Raw genomic sequence first — 23,442 nt, forward strand, 5'->3', positions numbered from 1 at the left:
CGGAGCCTACTCTGCCCTGATGAGGAATGGGAAGGACTTGGCTGGGGCATGTGAGCACTGAACAGGGCATAGCCACCCACTGATCTACGAGCAGCACTCTGGCCTTGAGCGCACGTGACATATAAGGAGCGTGATCGGGGATCTGGACTTACACGAGGCAATACCATCAGACCCGCGGCAAGAGCGGCGCAACGGCTGGCGGAGACCGTGTGAGCCAGACGGTAACCAAAGCCCACGAAGGCAGCACGGGGAATGGTGTTGAACCTGGCTGACTAGCGCGGACTTGCAACTGGTTGGGGATTGTGGCGGGAGGAGAGCTGGTGATCCCCGCTATAGATGTAGACATTGAAGGGTCAAGGGCTTGCGGAAAAAGGGGTCCTGCCACATAGTACTGCACTCGGTGGCGGGCTCATCGGCTGATCGCCCATACAGTCCTTAATTGAAGGTAATTGCGCGGAGAAGTGTAAATCGGCTGAGCAGTGGCACGCATAAGGATTCAAGATGAAGCCAAAGAATAGGAAAGAGGAGGCTGCGGGGCAGGACGACGACCGTGATGAGAGTGATGCAATGGAGGACACGACTTCGGAACAGAGACTAAATAAACGCTTAGATAAAATCCTGGAGGCTATAGCGGCGACTAAGGATTCCCTACACCAGGACATAGCGCAAGTGGCAACGGGATTGGGACTCCTGAGAGCAGACCACTCAAAGTTGGCGGACAGGGTGAAAGAGACTGAATTGTTCATTCAAGATTTGAAACCATCACTGGTGACGGTGGAACGCAAGTTGGGTGATGCGCTGGAACGCTTAGCAACTCTAGAAAAACAGGCCGAAGATTCAGAAAGTCGAAATCCGCGCAACAACGTACGGGTGGTAGGCCTGCCCGAAAAAACAGAGGGAGCTGACATGATTGCCTATTTGGAGAACTGGTTCAAATCAGTGGTGGCCCCGGAGGGACTATCTTCCTTTCCAGCCAAGCCGCCTTTGCCTGGCCGCCCCCCCGACCTATAGTGGCCAGTGTCCTTCATTACAAAGATAGAGATCTGCTAATCCAGAGGGCTCGGTCAACAGGGCCTTTTAAAGTGGGGAATGGTACGGTCACGATTTTCCCAGACTACACCCAAGAGATACAAAAGCGCAGGGCCTCATACTTGTCATTTAAAAAAGAGCTCAGAGATGAAGGGATCCAATATTCGCTGATTTTCCCAGCAAAACTGAGAGCGATCATGGATGGCTCGACGCAGTTTTTCATGACGCCCGAGGAAGCTTGGACGTGGCTCGAATCATATAGAGCGGGCACGGATCGTAAAGGTAAAGGGGATCGCGGACTGCCTAAACCGACACAGATGCGCAAATCGCAACGTTTCCGTAAACAAAATAAACCTCGGCAAGCAAAATAGACCACTCAAATGGCGGCAGATAAACGTGGAGCTCTGGCGGCGACGGCAGATATAACCGGTTCACAGAGAGAGGAGTCGACGATGGGGACGGACTCTGACGAGGGCAAGAGAAAATCAGGCACTGAGTTCTCGGACACAGACAGCACTAAGGGCCCGGAGGTCACGCCCGGAACAGCAGGGGGAATGCTGGATGAATAACCCCTTGTGCAGGACTCCCCTTACAAACTGTTCATGGAGGCGCGGATGCACCTGATGACATCTGGGAGCACTATAACTATGACATACTTTCGTATGGGATCAAGGGGCTAGGGATGAAGGTGAAGGCTGCCACCTGTTGGGGCTGAACCACCCTCCCATTGCCCATAAGGCAACCTGTAGTGGCTACATGCAGGATAGAATTGTTGTGGAAGTTTGGATGGGGGCTAATAGTCTCTTATTGGGTCCTGTTCTGGGGAGGGGGCGGGGGTTGATGGGTGTTTTGTAGGAAGTTGAGAGTTGGGACTTAAGCAGCTTCGGTGTGGGCAGGCGAGACATAAAGGAGGAGAAGTTGGGGGACAATGGGGATGTTACCTGAATTGAAATGTATTACATGGAACGTACGTGGACTGCATACCATGTCCAGACGCCATAAGGTGCATGCATATTTGGTGCGACGTGGGATCCAGATAGCGCTGCTACAGGAGACCCATCTCACCAAAATGGAGTGCATTGCCTTACAGTGGCGATGGCAAGGCCAGGTGTTTGGCACGGCCTATTCTGCGTTTGCCAGGGGAGCCTTGGTATGGGTGCAGACGGGGGTCCCTTTCCAGGCCACGAATCACGTTGTTGACATAGAGGGCAGATATGTAGCAGTAGAGGAGAGATTGTATGGACGAGATGTGGTGCTCTGTAGTGTTTATGCTCTGAATGCAGATCAAGCCCGCTTCCTAGATAAAATATCAGGGACATTAGCACACTATCTAGCGGGCCAGGTGATATTGGGGGGGGATTTCAATTCAATTACAGATGTAACGTTAGATAGGTCACATCCTCCACTGGTTGATTCCCCGGTCCGTAGGCTTGCTACACAGAGGTCGAACTGGCAAGAAAGATGGGGACTCGCTGATGTGTGGCGAGGGCACCACCCTGGTGATAGGGATTATTCCTTCCTTTCGGCACTCCATGAACTACATGTTAGAATTGACACCATCTTATGCAGCCACTCGATAGCTTCCCTGGCAACACACTCCGAATATTTGGCTAGGACCATTTCCGATCACAACCTCCAATTGGTGTCCCTTCAATGGCAACGCATGAGGGCGTCGATCCCCACTTGGCGATTGCGCCCGGAAACCCTTGAAGATTAAGCATTTTGAGCAGAAATTCAGGAGGGCATTGAACATTACTTCGCCGAGAATAGAGGGACGGCTTCTACCAGGGCAGTAGAATGGGATGCACTTAAGGTAGTGGTGAGAGGGCTATGCATTAGTAAATACTCAGGTGAAAGAACGGTGGTACTTGCAGATGTACAAAAAGCAGAGGGAGCACTGAGGGACATAGAGAAGCAGAGACCAGAGCGGCCGGCGCTGCAAACGCAGCTACTGGAGGCTAAGGAACGAGTGGCCGCGGAAACGGAGAGATTGAGGAGCTATGACTATAGACAATATGTGGCAAAGGTTCATGCTGAAGGGGACAAGGTGGACACACTCCTAGCGAGGCTAGCTAGCCCGACTTCAAGAGGTTGCCCAATTATGAGCGTGAGTGCGGCGACGGGAGAAATGGTCTACTCCCAAACTGCAGCCCTCTCGCGCTTCTTGGATTACTATACAGCCCTTTATCGAAGTAACCTGGAGGCTGAAGAATCAGACATGGAGGGCTAACTGGCAGGGATTCAGCTCCCGCGACTGGATGAGGAGAGTGCTAAGACACTGGGTCAAAACATAACATTGACTGAGATTAAGGGGTGCGATCAAGCAGATGGCCCGGGATAAGACACCGGGAGTAGATGGCCTGCCAATAGAATTTTATGCAAAATATATAGACGTCTTGGCACCTCACTTATTGGAGATCTATGCGGAAGCGGCAGAGTTGGGTTACCTGCCTAGATCGATGAGAGAGGCGTTGATCGTTCCCCTTTTAAAGCCTGGTAAAGAGAAAAGTGATGTGACTTCCTACAGACCGCTGTCAATGTTGACGGTGGACTATATAATCCTGAGCCGTATATTGGCCACCAGACTGCTACCGTACATGACCACATTGGTCCATGAGGATCAAGCTGGGTTTATCCCAACCAGGAATACCTCGACTAATATCCGTCACCTGCTACGGGTACTGGGGAGCGACCTAGGGACAGAACGGACGTCAGCCGTGCTATCAATAGATATAGAAAAGGCTTTTGATAGCCTGGAATGGGAGTACCTTCGTAAGGTGCTGGAGAAGTTCGGTTTAGGCACTCAATTTGGGCGTTGGACGAAAGTGTTGTACTCCTCAGCGACTGCCAGGGTGCGACTGGGTGCAGTGATATCTTCCGATTATCCTGTACGGAGAGGAACGAGACAGGGATGTTCACTGTCCCCGTTGCTGTTCGCTTTGGCGATTGAGCCTTTGGCGGCCCAGGCTAGGACAGGGATGGAATTTAGGGGCCTGGACTGCTGTGGGACTCCGCAATACATATCATTATATGCGAACGACCTATTGTTGTTCTTAGGGGACACAGAAACGGCATTGCAGGGGGCGATAAACATGTTGTCGAGGTTTGGGAAATTATCGGGCCTTAGGGTTAATTGGAGTAAAACATGCCTTTTCCCGATACGAGCAGAGACGCCCCAACCGCGGCCAGCTGGGGACATTATCTGGGAACGGACGTGTTTCACCTATCTGGGAGTCCGCATTTATCATGGAGTTGCCGACATGCTAGAAGGGAACATAGGATGCTGTATAAGAGCCCTGAGAGGTTGTATGGCATTCTGGGCAAATCTTCCCCTTTCGGTAGTGGGGAGGGTGGCACTGCTCAAAATGGTGGCTTTGCCTCGGCTGCTCTACTACTTCCGCACGCTTCCGATATGGATCCCTCAGCGGATATTTCGGGAATTAAACACGCTAACCACGGAATTCTTATGGGGGCACGGAAGGCGACGGGTAGCATTAACCACGCTGATGAGGCCTAAAGCGGAGGGGGGAATGGCAGTTCCTAATTTTGAACTCTATTATTTGGCAGCGCAATTGCAGATCCTTACCCAGAATGTCGCAGTAGAGTTCAGGGGTGCTGATCTTGTCCGAGGTGCTGGAATACAGAGACATGTTCTCTCGTATATAATAATGCAGCAGAAACTGGACGTAAGGGATTTGACATTGGAGGAGAAGACCCTGCGATTATGTTGGAACAGAAGCCAAGGAGAGCAGGGGTAGCACATCCGTATGCCCCAGAAATTCCTCTGGGTAGGCCAACAGCGATGCCGCACGGAGGGGACTGGTCCGCGCTCATGGACTGGGAAGAGTTAGGAATTCAGATGATAGGCGACCTCTACACGGATGGCGAGTTGTTGCCATTTCGGGTGTTGCAGGATCAATTTGGCCTTCCTGATGGGAGTTTCCTATTGCATGCGGCTATCACAACGGCGAGACGGAAACACTGGAAGGCCGGGCAGACGGAACCACTGACCACCATGGCTTGCCGGTACGTAGTAATGGCGGCGGGAACATTCAAAGCGGTTACTTGCCTGCATTCTAGAATGTTAAATGAGGGCATGGCGCCACTGACAGCGCTGAAATTAAAGTGGGAGGCGAGTGTGGGGCGACCCATACCGGACACAGCATGGGGCCATGTCCTGAAGAGGACATGGAAAGGGTGTAGAAATGCTAGGTTCCAGCAGGTACACTTCTTTATAGTGCACAGAGCATACCTCACTCCAGGGAAGATTCAGAAGTATTTTCACACACAGGACGCAGCGTGCCCTAGATGCTGGACGCCTGATGCAGAACTGGATCATATGCTGTGGGATTGTCCGAGGCTGGGACAGTACTGGTCTGAGGTGGGGGTGCTTCTTAATGAAGTTACTGACAGGCAGGTGGAGTACGACATGGCGACGTGTCTGTTGCTCTGGTTTCCTCACACGATTACATTTACGATTAAAACGAAAATTACTAGCAAGTTCATTGATTTAGGCCTAATCCTAGCCCAGAGGGAGATAACCTGGCACTGGAAGTCGAGGGAGGGTCCATCTAGTAGGAGATGGACAACTGAATTATATAAATGGGCCCGCAGTGAGAGTACTGTCAGATTAAGGCAGGCTACCCGAACAGCAAATGAAAAGAGTTTAGCGATGGCAAGAACATGGGAGGCGTTAGTGCAGGCGCTAAGGAATTCTAAGGTGGAAGATGAAGACTAGGGGGGGATGAGTATTGTATGAAGTTCCATAGGTTGCAGCTGCAGATGAGTATCGATCCATTAGGTTTCTACTAACTATTATAATATATGCTTGAACTATGCCCACACCAACAGCAGCGGGGGGAGGGTTGCTTGAGGAGTTAGCTGGGAGTGGTAATGAGGACATGTAGGATGATTGAATGTATAACATGTCATATGTTGACCCTTGTTTACCCAATAAAATGTTTTTAAAAAAAAAAGAACTTGTGTATATATGTCTATCAAAAATTCAATAGGGATACGATAGACCATCTCTTTAATGTTTAATGATTAGTTGTCATGCTTGTTGAAAGATGAATCAAAGGGTAAACAGGTGCTAAATACCATCATACCACAAACACAAACCAACCAAAGTGTCAATAACATTGTGCTACCTTCACCCTGTGTTTAAACAAACCATATGCCTCTAACTGATCTGTAAGTTGCTGTCTGCCTTTCACAGGCATATAAAGAAAGGGGTTACCCTGAGGAGATTTTACATGAGTCAAAACGCAAAGCAACTTTAGTACGGAGAGAGGATCTATTGAAAAAGACCACGAAGGTACCACTAAGAGGGAGGTATTTGTCATCAAAAACTCTACAGCAGCCAGAGCCATCAAGAATAGCATCTTAAAAAGATGGGAAGTTATTGAACAAGAGAAGGATTTTCATCAAGTGTTTACAGACAAACCTATGTTTGCACACACGAGGTCTAAAAACCTGAAAGATTTTTAAACGTGGCAGTGGAAAGCAGAACTCACTACATCACAAGGGGATGATCTAGTGTCACAATTGTAGCCACTGTGGCAATGTGATAGTAGGGGATGTGTTCACACACCCACATACAGGAAGACAGATTAAGTTGAGACACACAGCTGATTGCAACACTCAAATGGTAGTGTACGCTATCAAATGCCCCTGCGGGGTAGTGTACGTAGGGAAAAACACAAGGAAAGTAAAAGTTCGAATCACTGAACACAAGAGTCTGATAAGAAACAATAACCCCAAGTCTAATCTGGCAGCACACTGGAACGCTAGACAACATTCCATTTCACAATTACGCTTTACTGTGTTAGAGAAACTGGATGAAATGTCATATGCTGATGTCAACCGTATATTGTCTCAGAGAGAAACTTACTGGATTAGTCACTTGAATATGCTAGAACCTTGTGGGCTTAATGACAAACTGGAAATGTTATGTTTTTTGTGAAATATTTTGTAAATGTTATGTATTAAACATATGTAGGTTGGAGTAGGTTGAAACATGAATCAAACAGGTTATGTGGGTCATTTCATGAGTGTGAAGTCGACACGACATAGGTTTATGCACATATTCATTTCAGCTGACATGAGCTACATGCAATTCACACTGTGGTCAAGCATAATTCACTTATTAGTGTAATTTATTGCAGGATTATGACTGGGTATTTGTTATCGGGTCAGGGGTCACGTAGGGTGTTTGTCGTTATTGTTCGTTAGGCAGGTTTTACACCAAACTAAGATGGCAGAGCTATGTTTCAAGAGGGGACGGTGGTCCTTCTTCCTTGTTCGGTGTGCAGACGTCTGATTCATTTCAGCAAACATAAGCTACATGCAATTTACATACTGGTAAAACGTAATTCTTTCAGCAGTATCATTTATTGTAGAACTCTGACCCTGGGTACTCGTTATCGGGGTATGAGTCGCGCAGGGCGATTGTTGTTATTGTCAGTTAGGTAGGTTTTACACTATACAAAGATGGCGGATCTTAGTTTCAATAGAGGACGGTGGTCCTTCCTTGTTCGGTATACTGACGTCAGACGCGTTTTTACATCGAGCGTTTGACTTGATTTCAAGTACGGTGTTACTCTTGGAGCGGATCGTTGGAGAATGGCTGTGGGTTTCGTTAAGAAATAAAATGCGGCAGTAAGGTGAGAGTTCAGTATGGTTGTTTGTGGTTTAAATATACGATTGTGGAACCTAGACAGACAGGGTTCTCTTCTTTTGAAGTAGTGCTGGAATACGAAGTTTGAGCCGGTAGCAACCATTTTTCCATTGATGTTGAAGACTAATTGAAGTCAGTCACAGGTACGATTCACATATCACGACGGATAGCAGTTACATGTTACACTAGGTGCACATGGTATAAAGGTGGTCATAATTGTTAGTGTTGTTGTTTTTTTACAGGCAGACAGCAACTTACAGGTCAGTTCGAGGCATATGGTTTGTTTAAACACAGGGTGAAGGTAGCCAGGGTTATTGACACTTTGGTTGGTTTATGTTTGTGGTATGATGGTATTTAGCACCTGTTTACCCTTTGATTCATCTTTCAACAAGCATGACAACTAATCATTAAACATTAAAGAGATGGTCTATCGTATCCCTATTGAATTTTTAATAGACATATATACATGAGTTCTTATTGTTTTATTGTAGAATTTCCCTGATGAAGGTACATATCATACCGAAATGCATTGGGAATCAACATAAGTATGCTGTAAAGAAGTGGAAACATGATGCAATACATTCACGAGTTGATTTAAGCAACTGGTGCAAAAGTACAAGAAGAAGAATAAAAGAAGAATCGATACATGCTTTCATTGTGGATCAGCTTATTTTGGGATTTTCTTGTGGAAAAGACTTTTTGTGTTGGTACATACAGTACCATTAAATTTTATAGGTTTAGAACAGTGGGTTCACATGATTTGTAAGAAGATTAGCACCTATGGGGCAAGTGAAAAGTGCGCCACTCTCAAACAGGATCTGTTTGTGTATGTAGTCTTAGGTGATGGACTGCCATTTGGAGAAAAAGTCTGGAAGGCACCCGGACAGATGTTGTGTAGTCTGGGGGAAGAAGGGAAAAGTCAGGGTTTGGTGGCGGCCTTTGGGGGAGTCACCATTTCCTCTGCCTTTAGATTTATTGTCCGGAAGGACACTTAAAAATATCCCTTGGGAGAGGATTGCTGTCTCTGGGTTTGCTGCTAAGGTAGGTGGATTCAGGGGAGGCGATCTTCAGGGATCCACAATAGGAAGGAAGGCAAAAGGAGCTATGAGGAGCAGGTGTTTGAAGTGCTCCCATCATCTTAGCTGTCCGTGTATCCTTTCTAAGTTTTAATAATATTTGGTCAACTTGTGGCCCAAAAAGGAGCCGGCCTTGAAAGGGCATGTTCATCAGATGCTTCTGAACTTCTGGTTTGAAACCGGTGATATGGAGCCAGGCGTGTCTACATAACAAAACACTAGAATCAACTCCTCTGGCAGCAGTGTCTGCAGCATCTAGGGCACCGCAAACGGTAGTGTTCGATATCTGATTGCCCTCAGAGACAATCTCATGCCCCCTCTTCCAGTGTTCCTCTAGGAGGTACTGGGAGAGCCCACCTATTTAGTTCCCGTAGGCAAGGTCATAATGTGAGAGGAGGCCAAATGGAATTGGCAATGTGCCACTGGTTGGCGGAGTGCGCAGTTACCCTTTTGTCTGAAGCATCTATGCACTTACTCTTTCTCTGGGAGCAGGGCATCCCCATTGGGCTGGGAGCTGGCCCGCTTACATGCTGTAGTGACTACTAGAGATTCGGGTAGAAGTTGGCCACAAATATAAATGAGGTCTGTATTTAAGCTTTATATTTCTTACCTACCGTCGGTATAATGACCCATGCTCCGATGGAGTCCTTAAAAATGTCAGGCGTGCGGAGTAACATGCCTTTAGGCATAGGAAGGAATTGGGTAGAATGGAGAGTGGAGTAGAGTGTTACAAAGCGGCTCTAAGGGCTCTGTATGAAGGTCCACTTTGTGGAATAGGGCCACTTTACCCACCAGCTCCTGAGAGGATGTGGAATCGTCCAGAGGAGAGGGATGGGCAGGGTACAGGTCAGGGTCTGTGTCCCCCAGGTGGATTTGCATCATAAGAGTCCCATGGGTCATCCTGTAGAGGAATGTCATATATATAATCTCCTGCCTCAAGTCCATCCGTGTCAGAGTGAGGAGACCTCTGGGGTGTTATATTGAGGGGGTGTCCTGGAGAAGTAGATGGGGAAGGAGAAAGTGGAGGAACAGGGTGAGGGGATGGTTGACCGAAGAGTTAAGGGCTGGCGGCCTTATCCATCCTTTTGCACTGCTTTTTATTATTTTTAACTGGAACATCTAAAGCTTCCTCAAAGCAAAGATGCCGCTTGGGAGCCGGAGCAGCAGTAAGCCCCTGGAGGATGGGCAAGGTTTTGGACCATAGGGGGATGAATGATCAGGTGTTGCTGCCTTGCATCAATTTCCCCTTGAAGCTTGTGGAGGATCAGTTAGACTGTGCCTTTAAAGACATCAGATTTGCTGTTCGATGCTGATGGTCTGGGCCAGAGGGCACCTTCGGTTTCGGCACAGAGTCTGGGCGGCGGTGAGGCACATGTAGTGGATATCAAAGGTCTGATTGTTGCCGGCACTGGAATAGCTGGAGCCAAAGCAGTTGGCTTCAAGAGTTTCTTTGGCGCTGACCCGGAGGTAGGAGGAGCGTCCAAAGTAAGTGGTCAGTGCCAACCATTTCCCGAAGGCTGTGGCGGTTTGAAAGCCTGGGTGGCTGTGTGCCTCTTGGAGGTGGGCTGCTCAACTTGAGTGATGGGGAGGAGGTGCCATACTCACAGAATTTTGAGCTGGTGGCAGATCCTCACTTTCGCGCTCAGAACCGGAGCTATTCCCGGGAGAGAATGCTCCTTAATCTGCAGTAGAAGGTCGTGGATGATGATCCCCTCTGAAATCCTCTGGAACAAAGAGGTCTAGAGTGTTGTTGCCACCTGTGCGTGACATCTCAAGGCGATGAGTTTCACAGTAATGGAGACACTTATTGGACTAAAATGAATGGCAGGCATTGAAGGTGGTCTTGTTGTGCTCAGGCGAGTGACATAACTTAAAGACCTGATGGAGGTTGCTTGTGGGTATTTCACGTGGCAGCAAGGACAGTATCTGAATGGTGTTTGTTCTATCACCGTCGAGGCATGGTGGAGAGACGCAGCCAAGAAGGAAACAGGAACCGAAGAGCCAGATCCACACGGGGCCATGGTCAATCTGAAACACTGTTCGAGCAAAGTGGCAAACGTCGATCCAAGACGAAAAGAAAAAGGAGGACGCAATCGAAGAACATTACCGATGAAGGGGAGGAATTTATATAGACAGAATAGAGCACCACAACTGTGTCAATCCGGAGCATGGAAGCACACGCCCAAACCTGACGGCAGAAAGTAAAAATCTAACAATAGAGCCGATGACGATGTGCATTACCAGCAAGAGGAGTCACACTACCTTGTGACTCGAAAGACTTCTTCGAAAAAAAATCTACTTGCATACATCCAGGCCCTAAAACCTAGATATTTACAACAAGGGGTGGTGAGGGACAGAGTCTCTGAATTAAGCAGAAAGCTCTCACCCAGTCAAAAGATCAGGGCTAGATCCAACACCGTTTTTTAGCTCACTGCACCATCCCAGTTTCAGAACCTGGCTGTATGCAAATTAGTCTGTTCCTGTCCCAGTGCATGATGGGAACAGGGCAAACCAAACTACAAAAGCCAATTCTTACACTGGGAAGGAAACAAGCTCCCGGGGACCGGTTTCTGGCATTACAGCCGTCTTCGGCCCGGTTTGCTTGAATCCTGATGGTGCAATGAGCAAGGGTCTCACATCTGAGAATACCCTTCCACGCTTAGGGTGGACAAAAATATTTACAACAAGGGGTGGTGAGGGACAGAGTCTCTGAATTAAGCAGAAAGCTCTCACCCAGTCAAAAGATCAGGGCTAGATCCAACACCGTTTTTTAGCTCACTGCACCATCCCAGTTTCAGAACCTGGCTGTATGCAAATTAGTCTGTTCCTGTCCCAGTGCATGATGGGAACAGGGCAAACCAAACTACAAAAGCCAATTCTTACACTGGGAAGGAAACAAGCTCCCGGGGACCGGTTTCTGGCATTACAGCCGTCTTCGGCCCGGTTTGCTTGAATCCTGATGGTGCAATGAGCAAGGGTCTCACATCTGAGAATACCCTTCCACGCTTAGGGTGGACAAAAATATTTACAACAAGGGGTGGTGAGGGACAGAGTCTCTGAATTAAGCAGAAAGCTCTCACCCAGTCAAAAGATCAGGGCTAGATCCAACACCGTTTTTTAGCTCACTGCACCATCCCAGTTTCAGAACCTGGCTGTATGCAAATTAGTCTGTTCCTGTCCCAGTGCATGATGGGAACAGGGCAAACCAAACTACAAAAGCCAATTCTTACACTGGGAAGGAAACAAGCTCCCGGGGACCGGTTTCTGGCATTACAGCCGTCTTCGGCCCGGTTTGCTTGAATCCTGATGGTGCAATGAGCAAGGGTCTCACATCTGAGAATACCCTTCCACGCTTAGGGTGGACAAAAATATTTACAACAAGGGGTGGTGAGGGACAGAGTCTCTGAATTAAGCAGAAAGCTCTCACCCAGTCAAAAGATCAGGGCTAGATCCAACACCGTTTTTTAGCTCACTGCACCATCCCAGTTTCAGAACCTGGCTGTATGCAAATTAGTCTGTTCCTGTCCCAGTGCATGATGGGAACAGGGCAAACCAAACTACAAAAGCCAATTCTTACACTGGGAAGGAAACAAGCTCCCGGGGACCGGTTTCTGGCATTACAGCCGTCTTCGGCCCGGTTTGCTTGAATCCTGATGGTGCAATGAGCAAGGGTCTCACATCTGAGAATACCCTTCCACGCTTAGGGTGGACAAAAATATTTACAACAAGGGGTGGTGAGGGACAGAGTCTCTGAATTAAGCAGAAAGCTCTCACCCAGTCAAAAGATCAGGGCTAGATCCAACACCGTTTTTTAGCTCACTGCACCATCCCAGTTTCAGAACCTGGCTGTATGCAAATTAGTCTGTTCCTGTCCCAGTGCATGATGGGAACAGGGCAAACCAAACTACAAAAGCCAATTCTTACACTGGGAAGGAAACAAGCTCCCGGGGACCGGTTTCTGGCATTACAGCCGTCTTCGGCCCGGTTTGCTTGAATCCTGATGGTGCAATGAGCAAGGGTCTCACATCTGAGAATACCCTTCCACGCTTAGGGTGGACAAAAATATTTACAACAAGGGGTGGTGAGGGACAGAGTCTCTGAATTAAGCAGAAAGCTCTCACCCAGTCAAAAGATCAGGGCTAGATCCAACACCGTTTTTTAGCTCACTGCACCATCCCAGTTTCAGAACCTGGCTGTATGCAAATTAGTCTGTTCCTGTCCCAGTGCATGATGGGAACAGGGCAAACCAAACTACAAAAGCCAATTCTTACACTGGGAAGGAAACAAGCTCCCGGGGACCGGTTTCTGGCATTACAGCCGTCTTCGGCCCGGTTTGCTTGAATCCTGATGGTGCAATGAGCAAGGGTCTCACATCTGAGAATACCCTTCCACGCTTAGGGTGGACAAAAATATTTACAACAAGGGGTGGTGAGGGACAGAGTCTCTGAATTAAGCAGAAAGCTCTCACCCAGTCAAAAGATCAGGGCTAGATCCAACACCGTTTTTTAGCTCACTGCACCATCCCAGTTTCAGAACCTGGCTGTATGCAAATTAGTCTGTTCCTGTCCCAGTGCATGATGGGAACAGGGCAAACCAAACTACAAAAGCCAATTCTTACACTGGGAAGGAAACAAGCTCCCGGGGACCGGTTTCTGGCATTACAGCCGTCTTCGGCCCGGTTTGCTTGAATCCTGATGGTGCAATGAGCAAGGGTCTCACATCTGAGAATACCCTTCCACGCTTAGGGTGGACAAAAATATTTACAACAAGGGGTGGTGAGGGACAGAGTCTCTGAATTAAGCAGAAAGCTCTCACCCAGTCAAAAGATCAGGGCTAGATCCAACACCGTTTTTTAGCTCACTGCACCATCCCAGTTTCAGAACCTGGCTGTATGCAAATTAGTCTGTTCCTGTCCCAGTGCATGATGGGAACAGGGCAAACCAAACTACAAAAGCCAATTCTTACACTGGGAAGGAAACAAGCTCCCGGGGACCGGTTTCTGGCATTACAGCCGTCTTCGGCCCGGTTTGCTTGAATCCTGATGGTGCAATGAGCAAGGGTCTCACATCTGAGAATACCCTTCCACGCTTAGGGTGGACAAAAATATTTACAACAAGGGGTGGTGAGGGACAGAGTCTCTGAATTAAGCAGAAAGCTCTCACCCAGTCAAAAGATCAGGGCTAGATCCAACACCGTTTTTTAGCTCACTGCACCATCCCAGTTTCAGAACCTGGCTGTATGCAAATTAGTCTGTTCCTGTCCCAGTGCATGATGGGAACAGGGCAAACCAAACTACAAAAGCCAATTCTTACACTGGGAAGGAAACAAGCTCCCGGGGACCGGTTTCTGGCATTACAGCCGTCTTCGGCCCGGTTTGCTTGAATCCTGATGGTGCAATGAGCAAGGGTCTCACATCTGAGAATACCCTTCCACGCTTAGGGTGGACAAAAATATTTACAACAAGGGGTGGTGAGGGACAGAGTCTCTGAATTAAGCAGAAAGCTCTCACCCAGTCAAAAGATCAGGGCTAGATCCAACACCGTTTTTTAGCTCACTGCACCATCCCAGTTTCAGAACCTGGCTGTATGCAAATTAGTCTGTTCCTGTCCCAGTGCATGATGGGAACAGGGCAAACCAAACTACAAAAGCCAATTCTTACACTGGGAAGGAAACAAGCTCCCGGGGACCGGTTTCTGGCATTACAGCCGTCTTCGGCCCGGTTTGCTTGAATCCTGATGGTGCAATGAGCAAGGGTCTCACATCTGAGAATACCCTTCCACGCTTAGGGTGGACAAAAATATTTACAACAAGGGGTGGTGAGGGACAGAGTCTCTGAATTAAGCAGAAAGCTCTCACCCAGTCAAAAGATCAGGGCTAGATCCAACACCGTTTTTTAGCTCACTGCACCATCCCAGTTTCAGAACCTGGCTGTATGCAAATTAGTCTGTTCCTGTCCCAGTGCATGATGGGAACAGGGCAAACCAAACTACAAAAGCCAATTCTTACACTGGGAAGGAAACAAGCTCCCGGGGACCGGTTTCTGGCATTACAGCCGTCTTCGGCCCGGTTTGCTTGAATCCTGATGGTGCAATGAGCAAGGGTCTCACATCTGAGAATACCCTTCCACGCTTAGGGTGGACAAAAATATTTACAACAAGGGGTGGTGAGGGACAGAGTCTCTGAATTAAGCAGAAAGCTCTCACCCAGTCAAAAGATCAGGGCTAGATCCAACACCGTTTTTTAGCTCACTGCACCATCCCAGTTTCAGAACCTGGCTGTATGCAAATTAGTCTGTTCCTGTCCCAGTGCATGATGGGAACAGGGCAAACCAAACTACAAAAGCCAATTCTTACACTGGGAAGGAAACAAGCTCCCGGGGACCGGTTTCTGGCATTACAGCCGTCTTCGGCCCGGTTTGCTTGAATCCTGATGGTGCAATGAGCAAGGGTCTCACATCTGAGAATACCCTTCCACGCTTAGGGTGGACAAAAATATTTACAACAAGGGGTGGTGAGGGACAGAGTCTCTGAATTAAGCAGAAAGCTCTCACCCAGTCAAAAGATCAGGGCTAGATCCAACACCGTTTTTTAGCTCACTGCACCATCCCAGTTTCAGAACCTGGCTGTATGCAAATTAGTCTGTTCCTGTCCCAGTGCATGATGGGAACAGGGCAAACCAAACTACAAAAGCCAATTCTTACACTGGGAAGGAAACAAGCTCCCGGGGACCGGTTTCTGGCATTACAGCCGTCTTCGGCCCGGTTTGCTTGAATCCTGATGGTGCAATGAGCAAGGGTCTCACATCTGAGAATACCCTTCCACGCTTAGGGTGGACAAAAATATTTACAACAAGGGGTGGTGAGGGACAGAGTCTCTGAATTAAGCAGAAAGCTCTCACCCAGTCAAAAGATCAGGGCTAGATCCAACACCGTTTTTTAGCTCACTGCACCATCCCAGTTTCAGAACCTGGCTGTATGCAAATTAGTCTGTTCCTGTCCCAGTGCATGATGGGAACAGGGCAAACCAAACTACAAAAGCCAATTCTTACACTGGGAAGGAAACAAGCTCCCGGGGACCGGTTTCTGGCATTACAGCCGTCTTCGGCCCGGTTTGCTTGAATCCTGATGGTGCAATGAGCAAGGGTCTCACATCTGAGAATACCCTTCCACGCTTAGGGTGGACAAAAATATTTACAACAAGGGGTGGTGAGGGACAGAGTCTCTGAATTAAGCAGAAAGCTCTCACCCAGTCAAAAGATCAGGGCTAGATCCAACACCGTTTTTTAACTCACTGCACCATCCCAGTTTCAGAACCTGGCTGTATGCAAATTAGTCTGTTCCTGTCCCAGTGCATGATGGGAACAGGGCAAACCAAACTACAAAAGCCAATTCTTACACTGGGAAGGAAACAAGCTCCCGGGGACCGGTTTCTGGCATTACAGCCGTCTTCGGCCCGGTTTGCTTGAATCCTGATGGTGCAATGAGCAAGGGTCTCACATCTGAGAATACCCTTCCACGCTTAGGGTGGACAAAAATATTTACAACAAGGGGTGGTGAGGGACAGAGTCTCTGAATTAAGCAGAAAGCTCTCACCCAGTCAAAAGATCAGGGCTATATCCAACACCGTTTTTTAGCTCACTGCACCATCCCAGTTTCAGAACCTGGCTGTATGCAAATTAGTCTGTTCCTGTCCCAGTGCATGATGGGAACAGGGCAAACCAAACTACAAAAGCCAATTCTTACACTGGGAAGGAAACAAGCTCCCGGGGACCGGTTTCTGGCATTACAGCCGTCTTCGGCCCGGTTTGCTTGAATCCTGATGGTGCAATGAGCAAGGGTCTCACATCTGAGAATACCCTTCCACGCTTAGGGTGGACAAAAATATTTACAACAAGGGGTGGTGAGGGACAGAGTCTCTGAATTAAGCAGAAAGCTCTCACCCAGTCAAAAGATCAGGGCTAGATCCAACACCGTTTTTAGCTCACTGCACCATCCCAGTTTCAGAACCTGGCTGTATGCAAATTAGTCTGTTCCTGTCCCAGTGCATGATGGGAACAGGGCAAACCAAACTACAAAAGCCAATTCTTACACTGGGAAGGAAACAAGCTCCCGGGGACCGGTTTCTGGCATTACAGCCGTCTTCGGCCCGGTTTGCTTGAATCCTGATGGTGCAATGAGCAAGGGTCTCACATCTGAGAATACCCTTCCACGCTTAGGGTGGACAAAAATATTTACAACAAGGGGTGGTGAGGGACAGAGTCTCTGAATTAAGCAGAAAGCTCTCACCCAGTCAAAAGATCAGGGCTAGATCCAACACCGTTTTTTAGCTCACTGCACCATCCCAGTTTCAGAACCTGGCTGTATGCAAATTAGTCTGTTCCTGTCCCAGTGCATGATGGGAACAGGGCAAACCAAACTACAAAAGCCAATTCTTACACTGGGAAGGAAACAAGCTCCCGGGGACCGGTTTCTGGCATTACAGCCGTCTTCGGCCCGGTTTGCTTGAATCCTGATGGTGCAATGAGCAAGGGTCTCACATCTGAGAATACCCTTCCACGCTTAGGGTGGACAAAAATATTTACAACAAGGGGTGGTGAGGGACAGAGTCTCTGAATTAAGCAGAAAGCTCTCACCCAGTCAAAAGATCAGGGCTAGATCCAACACCGTTTTTTAGCTCACTGCACCATCCCAGTTTCAGAACCTGGCTGTATGCAAATTAGTCTGTTCCTGTCCCAGTGCATGATGGGAACAGGGCAAACCAAACTACAAAAGCCAATTCTTACACTGGGAAGGAAACAAGCTCCCGGGGACCGGTTTCTGGCATTACAGCCGTCTTCGGCCCGGTTTGCTTGAATCCTGATGGTGCAATGAGCAAGGGTCTCACATCTGAGAATACCCTTCCACGCTTAGGGTGGACAAAAATATTTACAACAAGGGGTGGTGAGGGACAGAGTCTCTGAATTAAGCAGAAAGCTCTCACCCAGTCAAAAGATCAGGGCTAGATCCAACACCGTTTTTTAGCTCACTGCACCATCCCAGTTTCAGAACCTGGCTGTATGCAAATTAGTCTGTTCCTGTCCCAGTGCATGATGGGAACAGGGCAAACCAAGCTCCATCAGGATTCAAGCAAGCCGGGCCGAAGAGGCTGAAATGCCAGAAACCGGTCCCCGGTAGCTTGTCTCCTTTCTGGTAAAGAATTGGCTTGGTAGTTTAGTCTGCCCTGTTCCCATGATGCACTGGGCCAGGGACAGACTGATTTGCATATAGCCAGGTTCTGAGCTGGGATGGGGCAGTGAGATAAATAACGGTGATGGATCAAGCCCTGATCTTTGGACTGGGTAAGAGTGGTCTGCTCAATTCAGACACTCTGTTCATCACCACCCCCTTTTGTAAATCGATTTTGGCCACTATAGGTGTGGCAGGGTATACTCAGACATGAGTCCCTTTCTCACTGCTCCATCAGGATTCAAGCAAGCCGGGCCGAAGAGGCTGAAATGCCAGAAACCGGTCCCCGGTAGCTTGTCTCCTTTCTGGTAAAGAATTGGCTTGGTAGTTTAGTCTGCCCTGTTCCCATGATGCACTGGGCCAGGGACAGACTGATTTGCATATAGCCAGGTTCTGAGCTGGGATGGGGCAGTGAGATAAATAACGGTGATGGATCAAGCCCTGATCTTTGGACTGGGTAAGAGTGGTCTGCTCAATTCAGACACTCTGTTCATCACCACCCCCTTTTGTAAACCTAAAACCTAGATGGCAGAAGGAATGCACAGCAGGTGTATTTACAGCCACACATACCTCAACAACACAACTTTGTTAAAAGGTAAAAGGAGGAAAATATAAGCTTTTTTTTTCAATCACATTTTTTTTTGTTTTTCTCGAATGATATACTGGGGCACAGGACCCGCAGCACTAAGTGTGTGTTTTTCCTTTTCACTGTCAACGTTCTGTATTGTTTTGCAATGTTATCTGTCATACCTGTTTCATAACCTTATTCGATTGTACTCAATGCCCGTACACACATTAGGTTAATGGTTGGATGCCGGGATGCTCTCCTCCGTTTGGATGTGAATGTCCACCTATTATGATTTGCTGTCTTATGCTTTATCATTGTAACAATCACTTGAATCGATCTCATTCCTTTTTGCTTATTGAGAATAATAAAAACAATAATATAAAAAAAACACAACTTTGTTTCTTTAGTCTCTTCACCTGCATTCTTTCATTACAAAAAAAGCCTAGTCTAAAATACTTCATGCACCAATAACAGACAGTTTTACATCTGCTTTAGATAAATTCAGAAACTCCACATTGATCGTTCTTCTTTGATATATCCCAGTATCTTTGATAGATGTAGTTTTCAAATATCCAGGATATTGCATTGGCTAACATAGGCCTCCTTTTCAACATTAAACTGCACTATACAGAAACTGTTGATTTATGGCACACTGCCATAATAATATTAATCTCTTTAACTCATTACAAAGAATCAGCTAGAATAGTGCTGCTTCTAAGTGGTCTGTATTAAAAGAAGTCTGTGAATTGTTCCCTGTAGTACTTCTGTATGGGTTTGCATCTGCCTCTATTTACTTTGAGGATGATCCATCCTAAAATTAGGCAGCTTGTACTTTCACTGCCAGTTGTGAGGTTATCAATGGGTTCAATTAGGACCTATAAAGTTCTGCAGAGCTCCCTAATGCGAATAGCAGCATGTCTAGATTCTATTGACCCGAGTTCATCTTAAACACCGTTACCCATTACTTGTATGTTGTTTTTATTCAAAACTTCACACACAGTGCAATTCCACATTTTACCGCTCTCACTGCCACACTTACCTGGAAATACCTTACTATACTAACAATAACATAGGGGTCAATGTGCTTTATTCATCGGTTCCAGATCTTCAAATGCATAACTCAGAGTGTGTGAAAATTTCTGCAAAGGAACGTCCAAGTTTCTCAATATTTTTTGACAAATTCATCCTGTATATATTTAGACTTAGTTATGGTTCTGGGCGCCACAAGTGTTACACTACTAGCCTACTTCTCTTGGGTACTACACCCATTTCAAGGACTAAAGAAGAATTCATAAACATTGGACACAACCATAAGCTTATCCTTCCTATATAAGCTTATGATAGATACTTTTTAAAATAGCAGTAATTTGGAACAGTGCTGTATTACCAATATTTGAGGTCCTTTTTCTGTTACAAAAGGCAATCCTCTTATTGTTATTCGGCAGTTACATTTTAAAAAGCCTGTTAATTGGAGTATGAACCACTAGTTTCAAAAGTTAATAAACACTGCAATGCTGCCCTGTAGCAAATCTGTTTTTCGCATCTTTGCAAGGTGAGATATACTGATTATGCAGCAGTTAAATATTGTTACTGCTGTATATTTAACATACTCTGTTATCACTTACCCCCTTATTTGCTGCAATGCAGCATTCGGCGAGTCTGAGCCAAAGGCGTGGATTTGAGTGGTACACCTGGACAGCTTCTATCAAACACTCAAAAGCTGCCAAGGGCCTGCCAACGTGTAGCAACTGAATCCCACAGTTGTACAGCAGCTCATACCGCTTATTGGTCAAGAGTGTGCACATGGGTCGGCCGGAAAATTTCTTACCTAAGGAGAAAAGAACCAGACATTTTCGAAATGTAATATCAGGAGAAACAAGCATTGAAAATGCAATAGGTCTCGCCTTTAAGTTAAAGCCATTTGGTTTGCTAATGGTATTGTATTTTAGCTATGTCTTATTAAGTGTCTGTACGTGATATGTTGTGCCTTTAAGTTGTTCGAATTGTAATTGCTATGTGTGTAGTAGTTTAAAGCATAGCGTTAGGAGGATATAAAGGAGTCTCAATGGAAGGAGTTGTCAATAAAACACACAAACAGCAGCTGCTCTTCACACAGTTGTGCTGGTGCTTTTATTGGCAGCGCTGGCAGGGGCAATAGGTGGTGCAATCTGCACACCTAATCATAACCAACATAGGCCCTGAAGGGCTGGGTCCTTCCCAGACCAAGATAAACACAGAACATGAAAAGATTCCAAATTAAATCTATACTACTATTATAAAGCGAGAACTGGGAACCTTTGAGGCGGGTAAACTCCAGAAGTACACCACCAATCACAACACCCAATACAGCGTTGGAAACGGGAGGTCCACGAGATGGACATAGGCTATACATTTGTCCAACATATACATTACAAAGGGCAAACAACATTCGGGCAAAAGTAGTTCCTTGTGGGCGTTGTTCTGCTGTTAGGGAGTAGCATGGGCGTGGCAAACTAATGTGGGCGGTAACATTGGCAGAGGGGCATGTCTCAAAATTCATGACACTTCACTCGCTTACAGGCGCTGCGAGCTTCAACCACACATAAAACACAGCCCCTTCGCAAAACACAGCGACTTCAGGAAGTTCAAGAAGAAAAATTAAAAAAAATGTACACGTGTCAGTGGAGACATAAACACCGTTTTGTACATAGCGATTTGAAAAACAAACCTTTATACGGCTGCATGTCGGCGAATACATTGTGATAGGGGAATGCCTTACAAGTTCGCTGTGTGGCATGGGCTGGGTACTCACTTCAGTCCCAACATCGCTAACACATTCGCGATTTTCAGCATGGTTCGGATCCAAAATAAACAAGGGGGCGCGGCTTCGTAACCAAAAGGGGCGCGGTACCAAACACGATCAGTGTCAGACCACACCAAAGGGGCGCGCCTTACCTAAACAACCAATCACGCCACATTAAATAAATGTTGCACAGTATTTGAAAACAAAAGTATGCTACACTTTCATACATTGGTCCAAACACGCATGTGACAACAAAAATGAAAAATAAGCACACGGAATGCTTGACGCACTCGGCACATTATTCCTGTCGTAGGGTCTAATGCCTTCGGAGAAGGGAGCACTCGATTAGCCGCGCAAAAGCAGAGACAGTTTTCAGAGTTTTGCAGTACAACAAACTAGGGAGCACATTATTAGCATCGTAAGGACAAAGCCGTTTACGGCCGGCTCAATTAAGTTCATGCAACTTTCACAATTTAAAGTACAATAAACGTGCGGACAGGAAAACAGAAAGACGCAGATTTGAATAAGCATCATTTACATTGTCAACATTCTGAAATGAAATTGACGCCGCTTTCCATTGCCGAGCACACATTGAATAAGCCTCATTAACATTGCCAAAAAGAGACATGCTGAAGGGAAATTGACGCCGCTTTCCATTGCCAAAAAGAGACATGCTGAAAAGAAATTGACGCCGCTTTCCATTGCCGAGCACACATTGAATAAGCCTCATTAACATATATATACTGTGCCATATCTAATGCACATATTTATTTTACTCTATGCTAAAATTGTATTACCATGAAAATGAATAAAAAAATGTTAAATATTCAAAACAAATATAATGTAAAATGAAAATATAACATATATACACAATAAAACCATACGAAATATAATCAATTCAATAGAAAATATATATTGATTAACGTAGACAGTAAATCTATACTACTATTATAAAGGAAGAACTTTGAGGCTTTGAGGCGGGTAAACTCAGGAACCACCGTGCCAATCCACACACCCGATATATCGTTGTAATCCTCAGGGTGTGCAGATGGACACATAAAGTTAAAAAATACGTTATATTTGAAAGATTTACATTATAAAAAAAGTAGTCCCCTCGAAGTAGCGCCGGCCGCGACCTGCGTGCTGACTTCAGGAGCGCAGGGAGGTGTGGCGTCCAGGAGCGTGAGGAGGAGTGGCGGACATGGCGCGGGGGAGGAGCGGTGACAAGCGGCGGACATGGAGCGGTGGAGGAGATGAGGAGCACTGGACCGGCGGGAGGAGCGGAGACCAGCGGCGAGGAGCGTTGAACTGAGGAGCGGCGGCTGAGGTAAGGCTCCGGGGGACAATGCCGGGCAGGCGGAGGTCGGGGCAGGCGGGGGACGGAGACTTACACCAAAAAAGAAGGATAGAATTTAGATCTGTTGAGGTAAGGTTCCGGGGGACAATGTCGGGCCAGGCGGGGGTCGGGGCAGGCGGGGGACGGGGAGTTACAACAAAACAGAAGGGTACAATTTACATCGGCTGAGGAAAGGCTCCGGGGGACAGTCTCGGGGCAGGCGGGGCCCGGGGCAGGCGGGGGACGGTGAATTACAGCATCTGCCATGGAGATTTATGCAGAGCACCTCAGCACTGGGCCTTTGTGACATCCGGGGGACAATGTCGGGGCAGGCGGGGGTCGGGGAAGCCGGATTGCTCCCGGACAAGGTCGGGACAGGCTGCTAGTTGTTTAGATAAAAGGATCCGCCCTGTGTGATTGCTTTGCTGTCACTGGATTTATACGGTGAATTCCCCAAGGAATCTTTTAAGTAAATTACCAATGACGCAATGTGTGGCCGTTAGAGGGCTCCGTCCATGAAGCTATATTGAATGTAAGTTTAGTTTGACTGACCCACGAACCTTTTTACTAGTGTGATGCTACTTTGCTATTCAGAAAACATGGTTTACACTTGTAGAGATTTACTTCGGTGCAGTAGTACCCGTGTATGGAGTTTTATTAAGTGGTTACAACCCCCCTCCAAGGCATGGGGAGTTTGTGCACATTCGTACTGTAAAGCCTGGTCACACCCTCGCAAGGATCAGAGACTT

The 23,442-nt window shown here is 47.1% G+C and overlaps 1 protein-coding gene across 4 annotated transcripts in view; it reads right to left on the minus strand.

The window, feature by feature from the left end:
* CNOT10 (CCR4-NOT transcription complex subunit 10) overlaps nucleotides 1-23,442 on the minus strand; it is a 550,184-nt gene that overhangs the window by 236,766 nt on the left and 289,976 nt on the right. For all 4 annotated transcript variants that reach the window (XM_086942099.1, XM_086942101.1, XM_086942102.1 and 1 more), the window contains one exon: nucleotides 20,201-20,403. In XM_086942099.1, the coding sequence (XP_086798225.1) occupies nucleotides 20,201-20,403 (203 nt within the window). The remainder of the gene's footprint in view (nucleotides 1-20,200; nucleotides 20,404-23,442) is intronic.

The sequence above is a fragment of the Lissotriton vulgaris genome, chromosome 10 (genome assembly GCF_964263255.1).
Source record: "Lissotriton vulgaris chromosome 10, aLisVul1.2, whole genome shotgun sequence".
Taxonomy (NCBI): Eukaryota; Metazoa; Chordata; class Amphibia; order Caudata; family Salamandridae; genus Lissotriton; species Lissotriton vulgaris.